Source organism: Chaetodon auriga, chromosome 13 (genome assembly GCF_051107435.1).
Source record: "Chaetodon auriga isolate fChaAug3 chromosome 13, fChaAug3.hap1, whole genome shotgun sequence".
NCBI classification, from domain to species: domain Eukaryota; kingdom Metazoa; phylum Chordata; class Actinopteri; order Chaetodontiformes; family Chaetodontidae; genus Chaetodon; species Chaetodon auriga.
In genome coordinates, this window is record NC_135086.1 from 9241975 (window position 1) to 9256665 (window position 14691).

Below are 14691 nucleotides of genomic sequence, written 5' to 3' on the forward strand. Positions count from 1 at the left end.
CTGAAGTTAGCTTTGTTTTACAAAGTTCACCCACCTCCAATTCCCTCTGTAGCCTTTTAAGTCTGTGTTATCCACGCCTCTCCATCCAGGATCCCACCCAAACTCTGCCCTCTCCTCCCTTTTTGTCCCTTTCAGTGCAAAGGGCACTTCAGCTACTTTACGGCCACTGAGGCTGAGAGGCTTCCGACGTCGGCGAACAAATACCTCAGCTACTTCGATGACATTTCTTCTCCTGTGTGTTGTTCTATTAAAGCCATTCTAAATTCTACTCACAGAGTAACAACAATTAAGAAATGTTGAGATGAGATCCACCTCGCCTCAAGGTCTGAGGATGACGAGCTGTGAGAGAGTGTGAGTGTGTATGTGTGACTGTGCAAATCCCATCTAACCAATTCTCCTTAATCAGTGATGCCAAGTAGAGAATCAAGGGAAAAGGCGACAGGAAACAGGTTCACATACAGTACAGTTAGCTTGTTCCTGTGATGCTGATGGAGGTGAATTCTGACACTCACAAAACCGGTTGTGCTTTGTTGTCATAATATCTTGCCATTAGGGATAGATGACTCACAGTTAATACACCGCTGTGGCATTATTACAGACATAGAGTAGCATCTGGTGCCACAGAGATAAAACTTTACCAGCAGCATTCTGCATAGTCATCATATGGTTAATGTGCTTTTAATTTTTTTTTACTGGAGCAGCACACCACCACCCACCGCAAATTATTTGTTGTTAGTGACACTGTTGTCATAAGAAAACCTCATCATTCCAGTTTTGGTGATCTCCAAGCTTTAGCTGAAGGATTAACTGGGCCTCTTTTTGTAGGGGAAAAAAAAGGAGCCCGAGGCCATAAAAATCAGATATATGTGCAAAAGTCATTTAAAATCCAACCTTTCACCTTGAGTATACCCTCGCATGCATCACTGGCCTTCACACTAACAGCACGCCTGCTTCATTTTTCACCCCACAGCGGGTAGAAAAGAATTACACAAACTCTGCAACCAGCCTCCAAAGTTTCAAGTGACAAAGACTGAACTCTTGTCCCCACCAAACTCTTCTCATCCTCAAAACTTGTCTCTCCTCTCTCCCTCTGACGCCGTACTTCAAACAGCTTTGCACAGCGTGTTATGCTGCATAGCAAAGAGTGACTGCGTCCCTTACAGTGTTGAAAAGGCGCCTGGGTGTTAGAAAGCTTGTCAGTAGAAATCTGTCAAAAGTACTCAGCAGAGCTACTGGGGCCTGAGGAGTACAATACCCCGAGACTAAGAGGGTTTACCCCGCCAACCCAGACACTTCACACAGAAATCAACTTTGCACATCAGACACCCAACGCCATGGTTGACACCCTAACCGCAATGCCCATTGTTTGGCCTCAGCAATGCACACAATACATTTCTATTTGCTCTACTCTATTTTCCGGTTCAGGAATAAGCCTGAGGGCAGCTCCCTTTGCTCTCCTTGCTGTCTCTCCCTCCTCATTTACTTAATCACGTCACCTTTCATTTCTTTAGTTAAGTAAATAGGCCTCCAGTCTGCTTCTCTCCTATTGGCCTACACCAGGCCTGTCTTAGGGAGGGGAGGTGCTTGAAATTGACTGAACCAGACTTCTTGAAAACTTTCCCTGTGTGTAACTGTCCTGATAAAGAGTTCGAGGCTGTTACAGGGTATTCAGGCCTGTAACTGACAGCTGACGAGCGTCGGGTGGATGTGAGAATCCAAAGATGACGTGATGAGATTAAAGAACATGTGAGCTTATCTTGGATTACATTCCTGGGCAACTCTGAATGGGAATACTCAGCTGCTGGGATGGAATATTACCAACAGTAAGGTAAAATCTTCATTTCACACTGACTGTCTGCTACTGTAAATGTATGAGTATGCTTTGATTTCAGCTTGCAGAGCAAAGACATGGAAGTAAATCCTACACTCATATAACCTTTATCTTATTGGTGGTTTTCTTTGTTTTATGCTGTTTGTTCATTAAAAGAAAGTCCAGCCTGAACGTAAAGCTGTGAGTAAAGTAAGCCCCCTTGCTTAACCGTCCATAACTTTTGAAATATCTTAAGCAGAATTAATTTTTGCTAAAGTTACAGGACCAGCATGCAGAGTGCAAATGCTTGTCCTGTGATGAAACACAACACTGGGGACTCCTACTGTTCCACCTGCATGGAGATGAAAGAATGTCAACATAACATTTCCTTCAGAAACACAGACAAAGGAGCAGATGGTAGCAGGAAGAAAATATTGGCTTGTTTAAGGGAACAAAACGTTCAATCACAGAGAGTGAGGCTAGACTTCTTTGCGAACTCTGCTCCACTTCTTTCAGGTTTTTAGGCTAAACGCAGGAGAATGTGCTCCCAAATCCTTCCAGCAATTTTTTTAATCGGCTCTTCTGGGTCGAGCAGGTAGAGCGACGGAGAGGAAAAGGAAAGAGTGCAGCCAAGAAAACAAGGGATACTTTTACATTCTTTGAGCTCTGAGAAGTTTCTAACAGTTACAGCACCCTTTCTCTCTCTCTCTCTCTCTCACACACACACACACACTCAAAATAGGGTCTTTCCTGTTTGAAATCTATCCAGAAATGGGATAGTCTGTGATTTGAAATGCTCCACTTCTCAGCAGCCAAACACCCTGCCCCCCCAACACAATCATGTGCTTCCAAAAGATTATGTTTAGGGCCTCTAAAACCCAAATCCTTATGTTGCCAAGGCAGTTTCAATATTTTGGTACGCCCAATTGAATGTATTGGAATTTGTGGTTGAATGCACTTTACTTTTCAAAGGTATTGAGAAAAACAGATTTTAATCATAAGCACCTCACTTGTTTACTTTAGCTCTGGCAGATTTTACAGACTGCAGAGTTATGGACTGGAACGTGAAATGTGTTTGATATTCAGGAGCTGCTGTGGCGATATCTTTTTTTTACTCCAAAACAATATAGATACCAAGAGTCAGATCTGACACATTGTGGATGTGCTTGTTTTATGTAGTTTTAGTTAATGTGTTTATCAAGGTCACCTTTCCTCAGCTTGTGTTTAAAATGTGAGACAACCTGGCATGTTTTCTTCTCTTTTTTTTCTTTTTTTTTTTTGCTGAGTGTGTTGTTGAACACAAACAACCCACCCAGTTCCCATGGGAAAAGCAGTTCGAGTCAATTTGACTGATGTCGCAGATAAACTTTCTGCTTGTTTCTCTTACAGTTAAAAAAATATATTTCAGTGTTCAGCAGAGTGCAGATATGGCTCATATCAGGACGAATTGACTTATAATGATGTAAACAAACACTGATCAGGCTTGATTCACACTGGACACACCAAAGTACACAGTTTGTACTTCAGTGCATTAGCTGGAACTACAGGAGCTGTATTTTGTAAAGGAACTGTGTCCTCTGGGTGTTTAGTGACAGTCCCTGTCCTGAAGAGTGAGGTACACCATGCAGCTTTATGTGCTATATGAAAAGACAACAACCAACCCCATCTCCCAGAGTTTTATATACTATTACTGAGTTAACATATCCAGCAGGTTGCAAAATGTTGATAGGTAAACAAATCAGTGAAATGCTCACAACGCATTTTGTCTTCCTATAATATCCCCTCTTGCAGCACAATGTGCACTAAAATGTTATTAAAACTTTCTTATGGTTGTTTCGGCTCTCACAGAACCCGGTTAAGGATAGGAAAAGATTATGGTCCATGGTCTAATTCCCACTTTGCTACTACAGACAAACTCACAGATGCCTTTATTCAGTCAGTCAGAATAACTTGCTTTAAGGTTCCTGGGTGTAGACGCAGCTCTTTTAAAATGTACAAAAAGACATTTTCCATATCTGTGGGTTTATACAGCGCAAGTTACTTTAAAAAAATAAAGCATTTAAAAAGATAATGAAGTTATTATTCAAGGACAATTAGTTATAATTTCATACGATTATAGTTGCTTTCCAGAAGACAAAACCTTCTGGTTTAAGAGCAGTTAGCTTTAGGTTTAGGTATTCACTGACAACCATGAGCTAACATTAGCTTATTCTAGCTAGTGCTTCTTCCCAGTCAAGTTGCAGAGTTCACTTAAATGCAAAATGTAAGAATTTTAGTTATGTAAATTTACTAAAATTATTGACAGAAGTTGAAGAAATACTAGTTCAGATGTTATGTCAACAATGTCTATGTAGGTTATTGTGCTGCAGTGATACTGACTAAAGTTAGCATGCTAACCAGTCTTCTAATAACACTTTTTACCTGAAGCGGCAATAATTTGATAATATTGCCCCCTGTAGTTTCAGCTGTAAGATATATGCAAATGGAAAACCTGCTACGTTTTACGAGTGGTTAACTTTTATATTCCAAAAAAATAAACTCAAGATATCATTAATTAACACACAAAAAAACAACTGTATACCTTCTCAATCCCAGTGTCTTTACCGAATTATGACGGGCTCAACTGTCTTGTTAACTCATTGTGAAACACACTTCATTCAAACTCGACAGAAGCAAAATGGAACCCACCAAAACCTGTAAACACCTGTAACCTGTGTAGACACCAACACTCCCTTGGTACTCCGAGCTCCCTGACTGGGCAGGCTGAAGTCAGCTGATAGGCCCACTAGCAGCACGGCTAAATGAGCTAACTAACAAGCTAGCAGCTACAGCCATTGGTAGCTACAGAAAAGATAATACTGAGCGGCATTTAGCAATTACTTTGGCAATAAGCTGTCTTGTATTTGGAGTGACCTTCGACAGGTGGCCAATTCTTACATATTTCACATTTACAAAAAACAGTGATTCCTCAATGTAGGTTTACTGGTGGTTTGATACCCAGCCATGAAGGCCCACTGTTGCCAAATAAGACACAATTTACCTTTTTGGTTAAGATAAGAGTCTAACCACACCTCTAATCTCTGAAACTACTTGTTGCTGATAAAAATCATAACTTCACATTTAAAAATTACATAAAGAAAATTAATCTCACCATTTACATCTCAAACAAACTGCATGCAGACAGAAGAAGAGACATCCATGAGTTTGTCTCACACTATTTTTCCTTTGTTTACAAGTTAATAATACCATATTCTACTCAGTTTAGCATGCTTTGAAATATTTCTTTTTATCCTCTACTCTTGTTGTTGTTATCGTCCATAACAATCCAGTTCGCCGACAGGGATCATTAAAGTTTCATGTTATTTATCTTTCAGCGTCCTCTCGTCAGCAGACAAGAACTTCACACACAATAATATCTTTGTGTCCTGAGGAGCCAGCTTTGGTGAAGGCTCTTCCACAATGAGAGACCGCTTGGAGGAGCTGCAGCAGAGGGCTCAAGACTTTTCCGAGGCAGCCAGCGATGATACCAACCCTTTCTCAGGGAAGGGCACTGACGATGACTCTTTGGTGTTCGGGGTCATGATGCCACAGGCTGTGGTGTTCGAGGAGGAGCCAATCATTGAGAATTTCCTGTCTGAGGCTCAGCAAATCCGAGATGACATCTCAGTCCTGGAGACAGAGGTAATTGATTTTTTTTTGTTGCTGTTGTTGTTTTTTTAGTAATGAGCATGCATTAATTTTCTTTATAATTCATTGTATCTATTAACCTTGCTTGCATTACTTTACTTTTTACTTTTTATGACTTTCTTAATTTGGAAGCCCATTTCAAGTGCAATACCTAACACTCAGTTGCTTTTGTTTGTCTTAAATTCTTTCTCTTGTTCATCGTTTGCATATTATAAAACTACACACTTGACTTGAAAGAATAAAATATTGACACACCTATTCCACAGCTTAGATTTTTCCCTTGTAATCAGACATGATACTGAACACAAATTTTTGCTAATCTCAACTACAAACAGGTTCTTAAGTTCAGTCAACAGCAAAAGAGCCTGGTGGCAACGATGCGCCGTTTCAGTGTGATGAAGAAAGAGAGCAGTATAACCAGGGACATCAAGCTCCAAGCTGAAAGCCTCCACCGACGCTTAGATGCCCTTTCAAAGCAGGTCCAAAGGACTGAGGACCAGCAGGGCCCTACTGCTGTTACAACAAGAATACAACGCTCCCAGCATGCAGCATTGCACCGCAAATTCCAGCAGGTTGGCAGGATGTTCATACCACTCTGCTACAGAAACTTTTAACTTACTTTTCTCACTAGAGAAGATCCTTTAGTACTTGGGAAGTAATGCATTTTACATTTACGCATGGTTTGAAACATTATGAAGCTACATTTACCTTGAGAGACAGTTGAAATGATGTATTTTCAACTGGGAAAAGGGGGTTAAAATACATCAAAACTGTATTGTATGAAAATATAGCAGTGCACTTAATTGTTTGATCAATTTTATTGTCTCTGACTTTGTGAGCCAAAGTTTACAAGAAACGCATTGTGTATGATAATATTTTTTGTTGTATTGCTAGTACCGCTAACAGTGTCGAGGAGCCAATCATAAATTATACTCAAGCCAAAAAAAGATGGGACTCAAATATCTTCTCATTTTTCATTTCCCCTCCCCCGTCTGTTTCTTTGTTCTCTCTTTTTGCTATAATTACGTCCAGGTTATGCTGCAGTACAATGAAGGTCTGCTGACCAAGCAGGAGCGCTGTAAGCACTTCATAATCCGGCAGCTGGAGGTATCTGGAAGGGATGTGACGGAGGAGGAGGTGAACGAGATGGTGGCCACGGGAAAATGGGAGGTCTTCAATGAGAACCTGCTCAATGATGCCAGAATCACACGGTCACAACTATCTGAGATTGAACAGCGACACAAGGTGACACTATGACAAAGTTACAGCATGACTGGTATTTTCTTTTACATTTGGTAGATATAAGTAGTTCTCCAAGCTATTAGCTTATAAGAAACAGTTGTTTTATTTTTTTTTGTAGGTGGTGGCTTCCAAAGAACATTTTTGGGATTGCATCTTGAGCTCTCCATTACAATTGAAAATACAAATATGAAGGTTTTTGCCTTTTAGTTAGTCTCATGTCTGAATGCTCCAATATATCCAACTAGATACTTAATAATACTGAAAATCAAATAAACATTCATAAATCAAACAACCTTCAGCGCCATAAGTCAGCTAAAACATCTCATTCAAACTAAATAATCCCATCTGATGCTTATTTGGAAATACACACATTTGCACTGTTGCTCATTGCTAACAACTATTCACTCTGTAATTGCACTCATTACACTTTCAGCCATCATCATCAGTTGTCTGATAGCATGAATGCTTTCAAGTCATAAGCATGAGAATCTTGCCCATCACGACCATCTGCCACACATGGCACAAACGTGTGATGATAGCAAGTCTCACACATTACTGTATCGGACAGAAATGAGTAAAGGAAAGGGAGTAAATGCAAGTGGAAACTGGATATGCATCTTTTACAGGCTCTAACTGAAGAAGAGAAAATATTGGCGCTGCTGTTTTGGCTCAAAAAACATTGATTAAAATGAACTCCTTGGGAGGATAGATACTCTGGTTTCGGAGGCACAACTTGGCGACTACTCCTGAATACAAGACATCCAAGTAAATGAGCACATCAAAGTATAAAACAACGATGTTTGTTTATTTTCAGTACTTAGGTCATGTTGTATAAAAGTTGGATTTGCTCCCTCAATGCATCTTAAGCCCTCTGGTTCTCTTTCCAACACCCTTCAGCCACTGAATAATGTTCCTCAGATACGCAGTATTAATCCCATTATCCTTCTCCACCAACAGGAATTGTTGAGCCTGGAAAACAATATGAAGGAGCTGAGGGACCTGTTCATGGACATTTTCATGCTGGTGGAGGAGCAAGGGACCTACATTGAACACATCCAGACCAATGTAGAGAGGACGCAGGATTACGTGGCTGCCTCTAATGAGAAGTTCAAGCTGGCGGCCAGATACAAGAAGAAGAACCCACTTCGACAGCTGTGCTGCTGCTGCTGCCCTCCGTGGAAATGCTGCTTATAAAACATATGCATTTTTACCTCGATGGTCATTCCCAATAACGTTTCATTTCAAAAGTCTCACTTACCTGTTGGGAGTAAGCAACGTCTGAGTCAAGCACCATTAAAGTGAAGGTTACGGTACTGCAGTTTTTGCTGTTGAACAGAGCTATGGTGAAGACAGATTCAGCAGAGCATAGAAAACAATTAGGTGGAAAGGCCAGAATTGGTATTTGAGGCACTTGTTTCTTTCAAGAGGATGTGAGACGACTGCTATTGGAAGAGACAGTTCAGTGAGTGCTACTCACCAACACTGCTGCTTATTGGAGACCTTCACTGTCATCTGACAGAGGTCACAAACAAGGGGAGACCGCTGCCTCTGCCAGATCAGCAAGACCGATATTTCACCTTCTTTTTTTCTTCAGAAGAGCCTCTCATCTTTTTTCTGCCTCAGGAGCTCTAGTTAATGACCATTTTTTTTATCCAGTATGTGCACTTTAAGAGTTATCTATCTTTTTCTCTTTTCTTTACAGCAGAAACTAGAATTTACCATCGCGCAGAAAGATTCTATTTCTGTGAGATTTTGAGCCATTATGTATTCATTTCATTTTTGGTCCACATGCCGAGGAAAAAAAAGATCTTGTTTCACAATTAGTCATTTGTCTCATTTGCATTTCAAAGCAGAATAATTTTAAGTGAAGAAAAAAAAAGTATTAATCCTTCATTCGGTTCCACGAGGAAGGGATTCAAGTCGAACTTTGAATAACGAGCCTTGATCAAAATATTGCTGTCAGGATGACAAAAGTGCCGAAAATCAATGACGTCCTTTGTTTCAAAATAAGATGAAGGATTTTAATTTCTCGTGGTGTTTTGTATTTCGGAGTGGAACTTCGATGAATGATTGTGTGGGAAGTGTTACACTGTTCAGATGAAAACCTCAGGCTTCCATATGTATCATGGTTATTAAAATGATGTCACATTTAAAAGGGAGCAGTGGTTGTAGAACAGGTCGCCTGAGGGAGCACCAGCAGCTATGAACTAAAATACTGGCAACACGCTGTATAACTGATTGACAGACTCACACCTGTTGACAGGTAATCGTGTCCTGTTTCACCTTTTACCAACTCATTTTCCCTGCTGGGACTATTAATCAGTACCTCACTTCAGGAGATACAGCCACTTCATACTTGATCTCGTTTACTGGCAGACTGGCTCTAAACTAAACTCTCGTCAGCTGTGACAGTGATGTTCTGTTGTGACTCAGTGACCCATGGTGTCTGGTGTCCGGGACAAAATACAGGTGAGCTGGGTGTGCCAGAGCCAGACTGGAAAATCTGGTTTGTCTTCCAGTATGTTCCTGTAATGAACCGTGTGTCAACAGAACCATTAACGTCTAACGAACGGTAAGAAGACCCACTTCAGAGTGAAAGAGCCTGAAAAAATGTTTTTGTAACTCAATTTAGTCAAATCTCCAGGAAACGACAAACCATGTGACAACTGAAGAAACACACCCATCAATGTGTCGCTTTATTTAGTTTAACTGTGACTACACTGCTCCCTCAGGTCTCATAGAGGAACCAGCTGTGACGTGTTCATGGAGCCGTTTGATGAGTTCTGCTATCTGACTGGCAAAGTATTTGCCTTAATCTTCTGTGTTGTATATCTGTCTCACTCTGATTAGAATTAGAGTTTGAAACAAATACATAAATACATCAAATATGTAAATGTAAATACATGTAAATCAAACACATTGAAATTCACGGGGATCGTTTCTCCTCCCAGACGTAGTGAAGAAAAATGAAGTGCTGCTGCAAATTGCGGGGTTCTTGAACAGCAACAATGCCATCCAGTGTTCACAGAGATAATTACCAGTTAAAAAACTGCTTGTCAGTTAATGTTCAAACTGTTTGAGGGCTTATTACCTCCATAAATATATAATTAGGCAAGTGGCATACTTGGAAAACACAACAACACAGCATGAATTTCACTCCCAGAAGTGTTTAGAATGAAAACATAGATACTGTTTTGGTGTGTTGAGTCATTATGAACAGCTCAAACAAGACAACAGTGCTTGGTAATTTAAGAATCCAGCCATGTGAACATAGACAGTCCTCAGCCAAAAGAATGAAAAGAAGAATTCATTTTTACTCTGAACTGTTGTACAGTATGTACTGGTTCTACTTGCTCTACTTGCTTCTGGTACAGAAGTAACAGAACTGAGTCTCTCTCTTTTACAAGCCCTCTGAATTATCTCACAGCATGCTGCTGTTTTTCCATTTTAAACATGTATTTTTGTCAAGAAAATTATGGGACAGGTCAAACTCTTTTCTCTAGGTCATGCCTGAGAGCGACAAAAATATATCACAGGCTGAGCTGTCATTAAACAGAAATATGCAGCACATCCACAGCCACCATCACAAAGAAAGGAGTGAATAATGGAAAATCTGAGATGAAATTAAGTGGAATTTCTCTGAAGACAGTAACAGCAGAGCAGCAGGGATCCAGGAGTGTCTGCAGACCTGAGAGAAAGCTTCTGGGGTTTATCGCAGCTGTCCTTGAGAACACAAGGCCATGAGAGACTGAAATTGCAAAGTAGTCAGTTCAGAAACCTCTAGATATCTGACCCCCCCGACAGGTCAGCCAGAGTCACAGGCATTTTTCCCAGAACTCTCTCCCTCTCTCTTCCTGTAAGGTAGGGTAAGTGGACAGCTCTTTTCCCAGCAACACCCTGCCTCACATTCACACAGCCATTCACTCTGGGAGCTGCCCTGTACAACAGCAGTGTTCTAATGTTTCTATGTTCCACTGTGGATTCATCTTGTTTACCCCCAGCTCTGAGGCTGTTATCCAGCATTTCATCTGAAACCACCTCGCCTGGAGCAGTCCGGACTTTGTTCCTCTTCCTCTCAGACCATCACCGAGTTTTGACTATCTGCACAGACGCACATACAGAGCACCTGATCCAAGATGTGATGGCCTGCAGGCAACAAGGGTTTCTATTTACTTGGCACCCAAAGTGGCATTGAAGTGTTGTTGAATTTCCGAGACATTCATACTGAACTCCTAGTTATTCTAAAATTGTATTCATCACTCATCAGTGTGTGGCTATGTAACAAACTTGTGACAGTTAAATGGACATTACATGCTCTTAGATTATACAAGCATAATAGAATATATTACTTTCAAATGTCTAAACATCATCATTTCACAACAGAACCACATTGATGCAGATGAGGCAATTAGGATACTGTACTGCAGTGCTGAATTATGTCTTTTTATTTGGTAAGGTATTTTTCTTTTTGCACATGTACTTGCTCCACATTCAACACAGCAACCGCAAATTCATTGCGAGTGCCTCCGCCCACGTTCCAGACGAATTCATCAATCACGTCTGATTTAACGATAATGTGAACATCTGAGACACACGAGAGTTTACGACGCTGATCATGGCTGACAGAGATACACTGACGTCCTGCATGTGACTATGTACGGTAGGTATTTCTTCTTTCTGCCCTGTCAGTCACAACGTGGATCTCTCTCTCCAAATATGTGAACAACATCAAAGCAGCCCTCCTGTGAGTAACACCAGCTGTGGTTATAGAGAGCTGACATTACTTTACAGCCTGGTTTTATCACTCCCATCAAAATCTGAACACAGAGATATCAGGACCCTCAGAAAGCGATAAATCAAAGAAACTGTACAGTGAGTCTGGCAACAGCAGTAGCAGCTGAAGTACAAGCAACGATACGCTGATTTAGAGTCTTGAATCTGCACCATGAGAATATTAATCCAAAGTTGAAAGTTTTTGAAAAGTTGAAATGTGATTTTCCTGTGATTGACTGTTTGTTTTCTTATTAGAAATAGTCAAATTAATCAATAACCAGTCGGTATATTTAAGTTCCTCACAGACGTTTCTGAGTTTAGGGTCTAAGAGGAATCGCCTTGCTTCACAGAAACTGGACATCAGGGGCAGCCTGGTGGGCCTGTTGTTGAGATGAGATCATATAACTCTTTGATTCCAGCTGGTGACTGGAGGCCTCGTCCTCTCCCATCTTTCCTATGTCTATATTTACACTGTCAGACTGTCAATGACACAAAAATGCTTCAAAATGATTCTCAAGAAAATGGACTATTCAAGTGGGACTATTCTTATATATTTTGTTATGATGGTAAGCAATTATCACGTATTGGTTTAATCTATACAGATATGAGAAACATAAATGAATCAATTCCGTCAGCTGCTACAATAGTCATTATATCAGAATCTTAAACTTTATTTATATGAGTATGCTTGCATGGTATTTGATTCTGGTTTGTAGTGGCTCTCAATGTACTTAGACACAGTTCGATGAACAGCTGGTTCAGCTAAACAAGGACATACAAGAATGTTATATACATATTAGTGCACAATCTGTATATTAATCTGTGATATATAAATGCATATATATATATGGCGACAGTGGATGTTTCAGTGTAACAGACTTAATATATTAATACTTTTCATTAAAGACTGGAAGCCTAGAGATTTTTCTCCGGCTTTTGCATTATGCAGACTTTTTAAAAAGTAATGTTATTGCCAAGGATATTTAAGTAAAAGGCACAAAAAGTTCTAACCTTTTATGCTCCTTGTAACCCCTCATAACTTTTGCACTTCTTGCAACTCTGACTTTGTTTTTCATTTCAGAAGCTCTTAATAACAGCCTGCTTGAGATGTAAACTAGTAGCCCCAGTTTTGTAAACCAGCTAATGACAAAAGTTGGCTGTTATTTATTACCTATCGAAGGATGAATGTTCAAACTTAAATATTCTGTCAGAGTGATATATGAGCTTCAGTAATAAGAGCTCTGGGAAGACTGGAGCACGATATCAGTGTGTAAGCCATCTGTGTAGATCCCATGCAGAAAGAGCGATGGTAATAGACACATATGTGTGTAGCTGCTACCCTGACTTAAAAGATATTTCCATCTTTTTTTTGACAGGTGGGTGGATAGATGAACACTGGCTTTAATGCTCAGCACATGTGAAACATGTAAAACAAAGGGGAGCATTTTAAGCTTTGTGTGTGTGTGTATGATCGCTGTTACACATTATCTCCGTTATGACCACTGTTCATGATGTAAGGGCAAGAAAACGGAACACTATTACTGCACAGTGTATCTACACTGGCCTACATCTATACTGGCCTTGTGTCAGTTCAGTAAGACCATAATAACACTGAATTTTCTATTTGGGAAATGTATCAGGATTTATTTCATATTCAGGTTGTCTTTATTTATTTTCACCTACTTTACAGATACTCAACACACACAGACTCTCCCCTTGGCTCATGTTGAAACAAGCTGTTTCCTTCAGAATTTGCTCATTTCTCTACCAAACGATGTTGTGATACTGACAGATGTAAAACACGACATGAGAAGATGTGCGAACACTTTCAGCGGAGATGATGCATGCTGCCACAGCTGCAGCTGTGACTAGAGCCTGCAATCATCTTGTCAGTCAGATCCAACGAATGGAGGGAAAAGGCAGCCTGCATTGTACAGGGCCCTTTTTTCTGAAAATTAAACCCAAGAAGTCAGGTTTTTCAGACGATCCTGTGAGATTCTGAAAAGAGTAAATGAAGGAAAACTGTTGTTGCATCTTTCCTTCACTGTAACTGCAACAGCATGCAATTTATTTGAATGTAACTAAATTGCCCAAGTTCGCCTTAGAAATTAATATCTGAAGAATCAAATCTCTCAAAGTCATCAATCTTTCCAATGAATACTGTAATTTCTAAGTTATTTCATAGCCTGTAACGTCTTGCTGATTGTGGATTAAATTTTCCATTCCATTCTCGTGTTTAATGCGATTGCTCTGAACGAGAGTGCAATTTTAATGGCTAAACAATTAATCTTCCTGTTCCTCTCAGAGACCTAAAAAGTGTCCAGCAGAGGGAGCTGATATCCAAGAATACATCAAATTCAGCTGGTGTGCTTTCCTGCACATTTCTACAAAGTAATAAAACAGTTCTCTTCAGCCTTTGCACTACAGCTTTGAATATTTCAGTTAGTCAGTCACTCAGTCAGTCTTACACAGGGCAAACGGCGCCTGTTCTCAGCGATGTTACACCTCGATAGCATCCCTTTCTGTTCTTCGATGTTCAGCATTGATTAATATCCTCAACAACAAAATATGAACGGTGGGAGGGCCATCCAGGGCACAGCTGACACACACATCAGGACAGAGGAGAGGTGAAAATGAACTGAGACGTGGGTGAATAAAACATGTCTCTGAGGACGCTGCCTTCTTTTACCGCTCTCTGGGCTCAGAGGGAACTGCGAGCCTCCCTGATGGTTAATCCGCTCGATAATGAGGGGGCAAACACATTCAGTCTCACAGCCACACACACACTTAGCCATGTACACACAATGCAGACATGAGCAAACGAACAACACGCACACAAGCACGGTCACAGTGCTGTGCAGCTGTACTCTCAACCCTGATTCTGCCTTCTGCTCTGTGCACGCAGTAAATAGTAAAACAGTCTCCTCAGTTGATTCGTGAATTAATTTTCTTCAACAATACTGCTCTTTATGCAATGTCATCACGTAATGATCAAATTACTGCAGGTTGAAACCAATCTGCTAACTCTCCAGCAACCTTAAAGTGGAAAAAGTCAAAGCATGTGCAGCATCTCAGCGATTCATAATTTTGAATCCATTATTTTCCCTTGCAAGACATTCTTTTGACCTTGTATAGTAGCACACAAGCCATTAAGACAAATTGAGCTGATGTTGTCTCAG

General features: G+C 40.4%; 1 protein-coding gene across 1 annotated transcript; it reads left to right on the top strand.

The window, feature by feature from the left end:
• Nucleotides 1–1601: 1601 nt before the first annotated feature.
• On the top strand, nucleotides 1602–9622 carry stx19 (syntaxin 19). The gene is made up of 5 exons (XM_076746227.1): nucleotides 1602–1828; nucleotides 5185–5491; nucleotides 5833–6069; nucleotides 6530–6742; nucleotides 7697–9622. Exons 2-5 carry the CDS (start codon nucleotides 5270–5272, stop codon nucleotides 7931–7933), a joined length of 909 nt encoding a protein of 302 aa, XP_076602342.1. The 5' UTR covers nucleotides 1602–1828; nucleotides 5185–5269; the 3' UTR covers nucleotides 7934–9622.
• Nucleotides 9623–14691: the final 5069 nt, after the last annotated feature.

What these genes read in the sequence shown, in the direction of transcription:
- stx19 (XM_076746227.1), top strand. Translation starts at nt 5,270, where the DNA reads ATGAGAGACCGCTTGGAGGAGCTGCAGCAGAGGGCTCAAGACTTTTCC. An exon ending in TGCACCGCAAATTCCAGCAG is followed by an intron (nt 6,070 to 6,529) that starts GTTGGCAGGATG and finishes AATTACGTCCAG; the next exon opens with GTTATGCTGCAGTACAATGA. An exon ending in AGATTGAACAGCGACACAAG is followed by an intron (nt 6,743 to 7,696) that starts GTGACACTATGA and finishes CTCCACCAACAG; the next exon opens with GAATTGTTGAGCCTGGAAAA.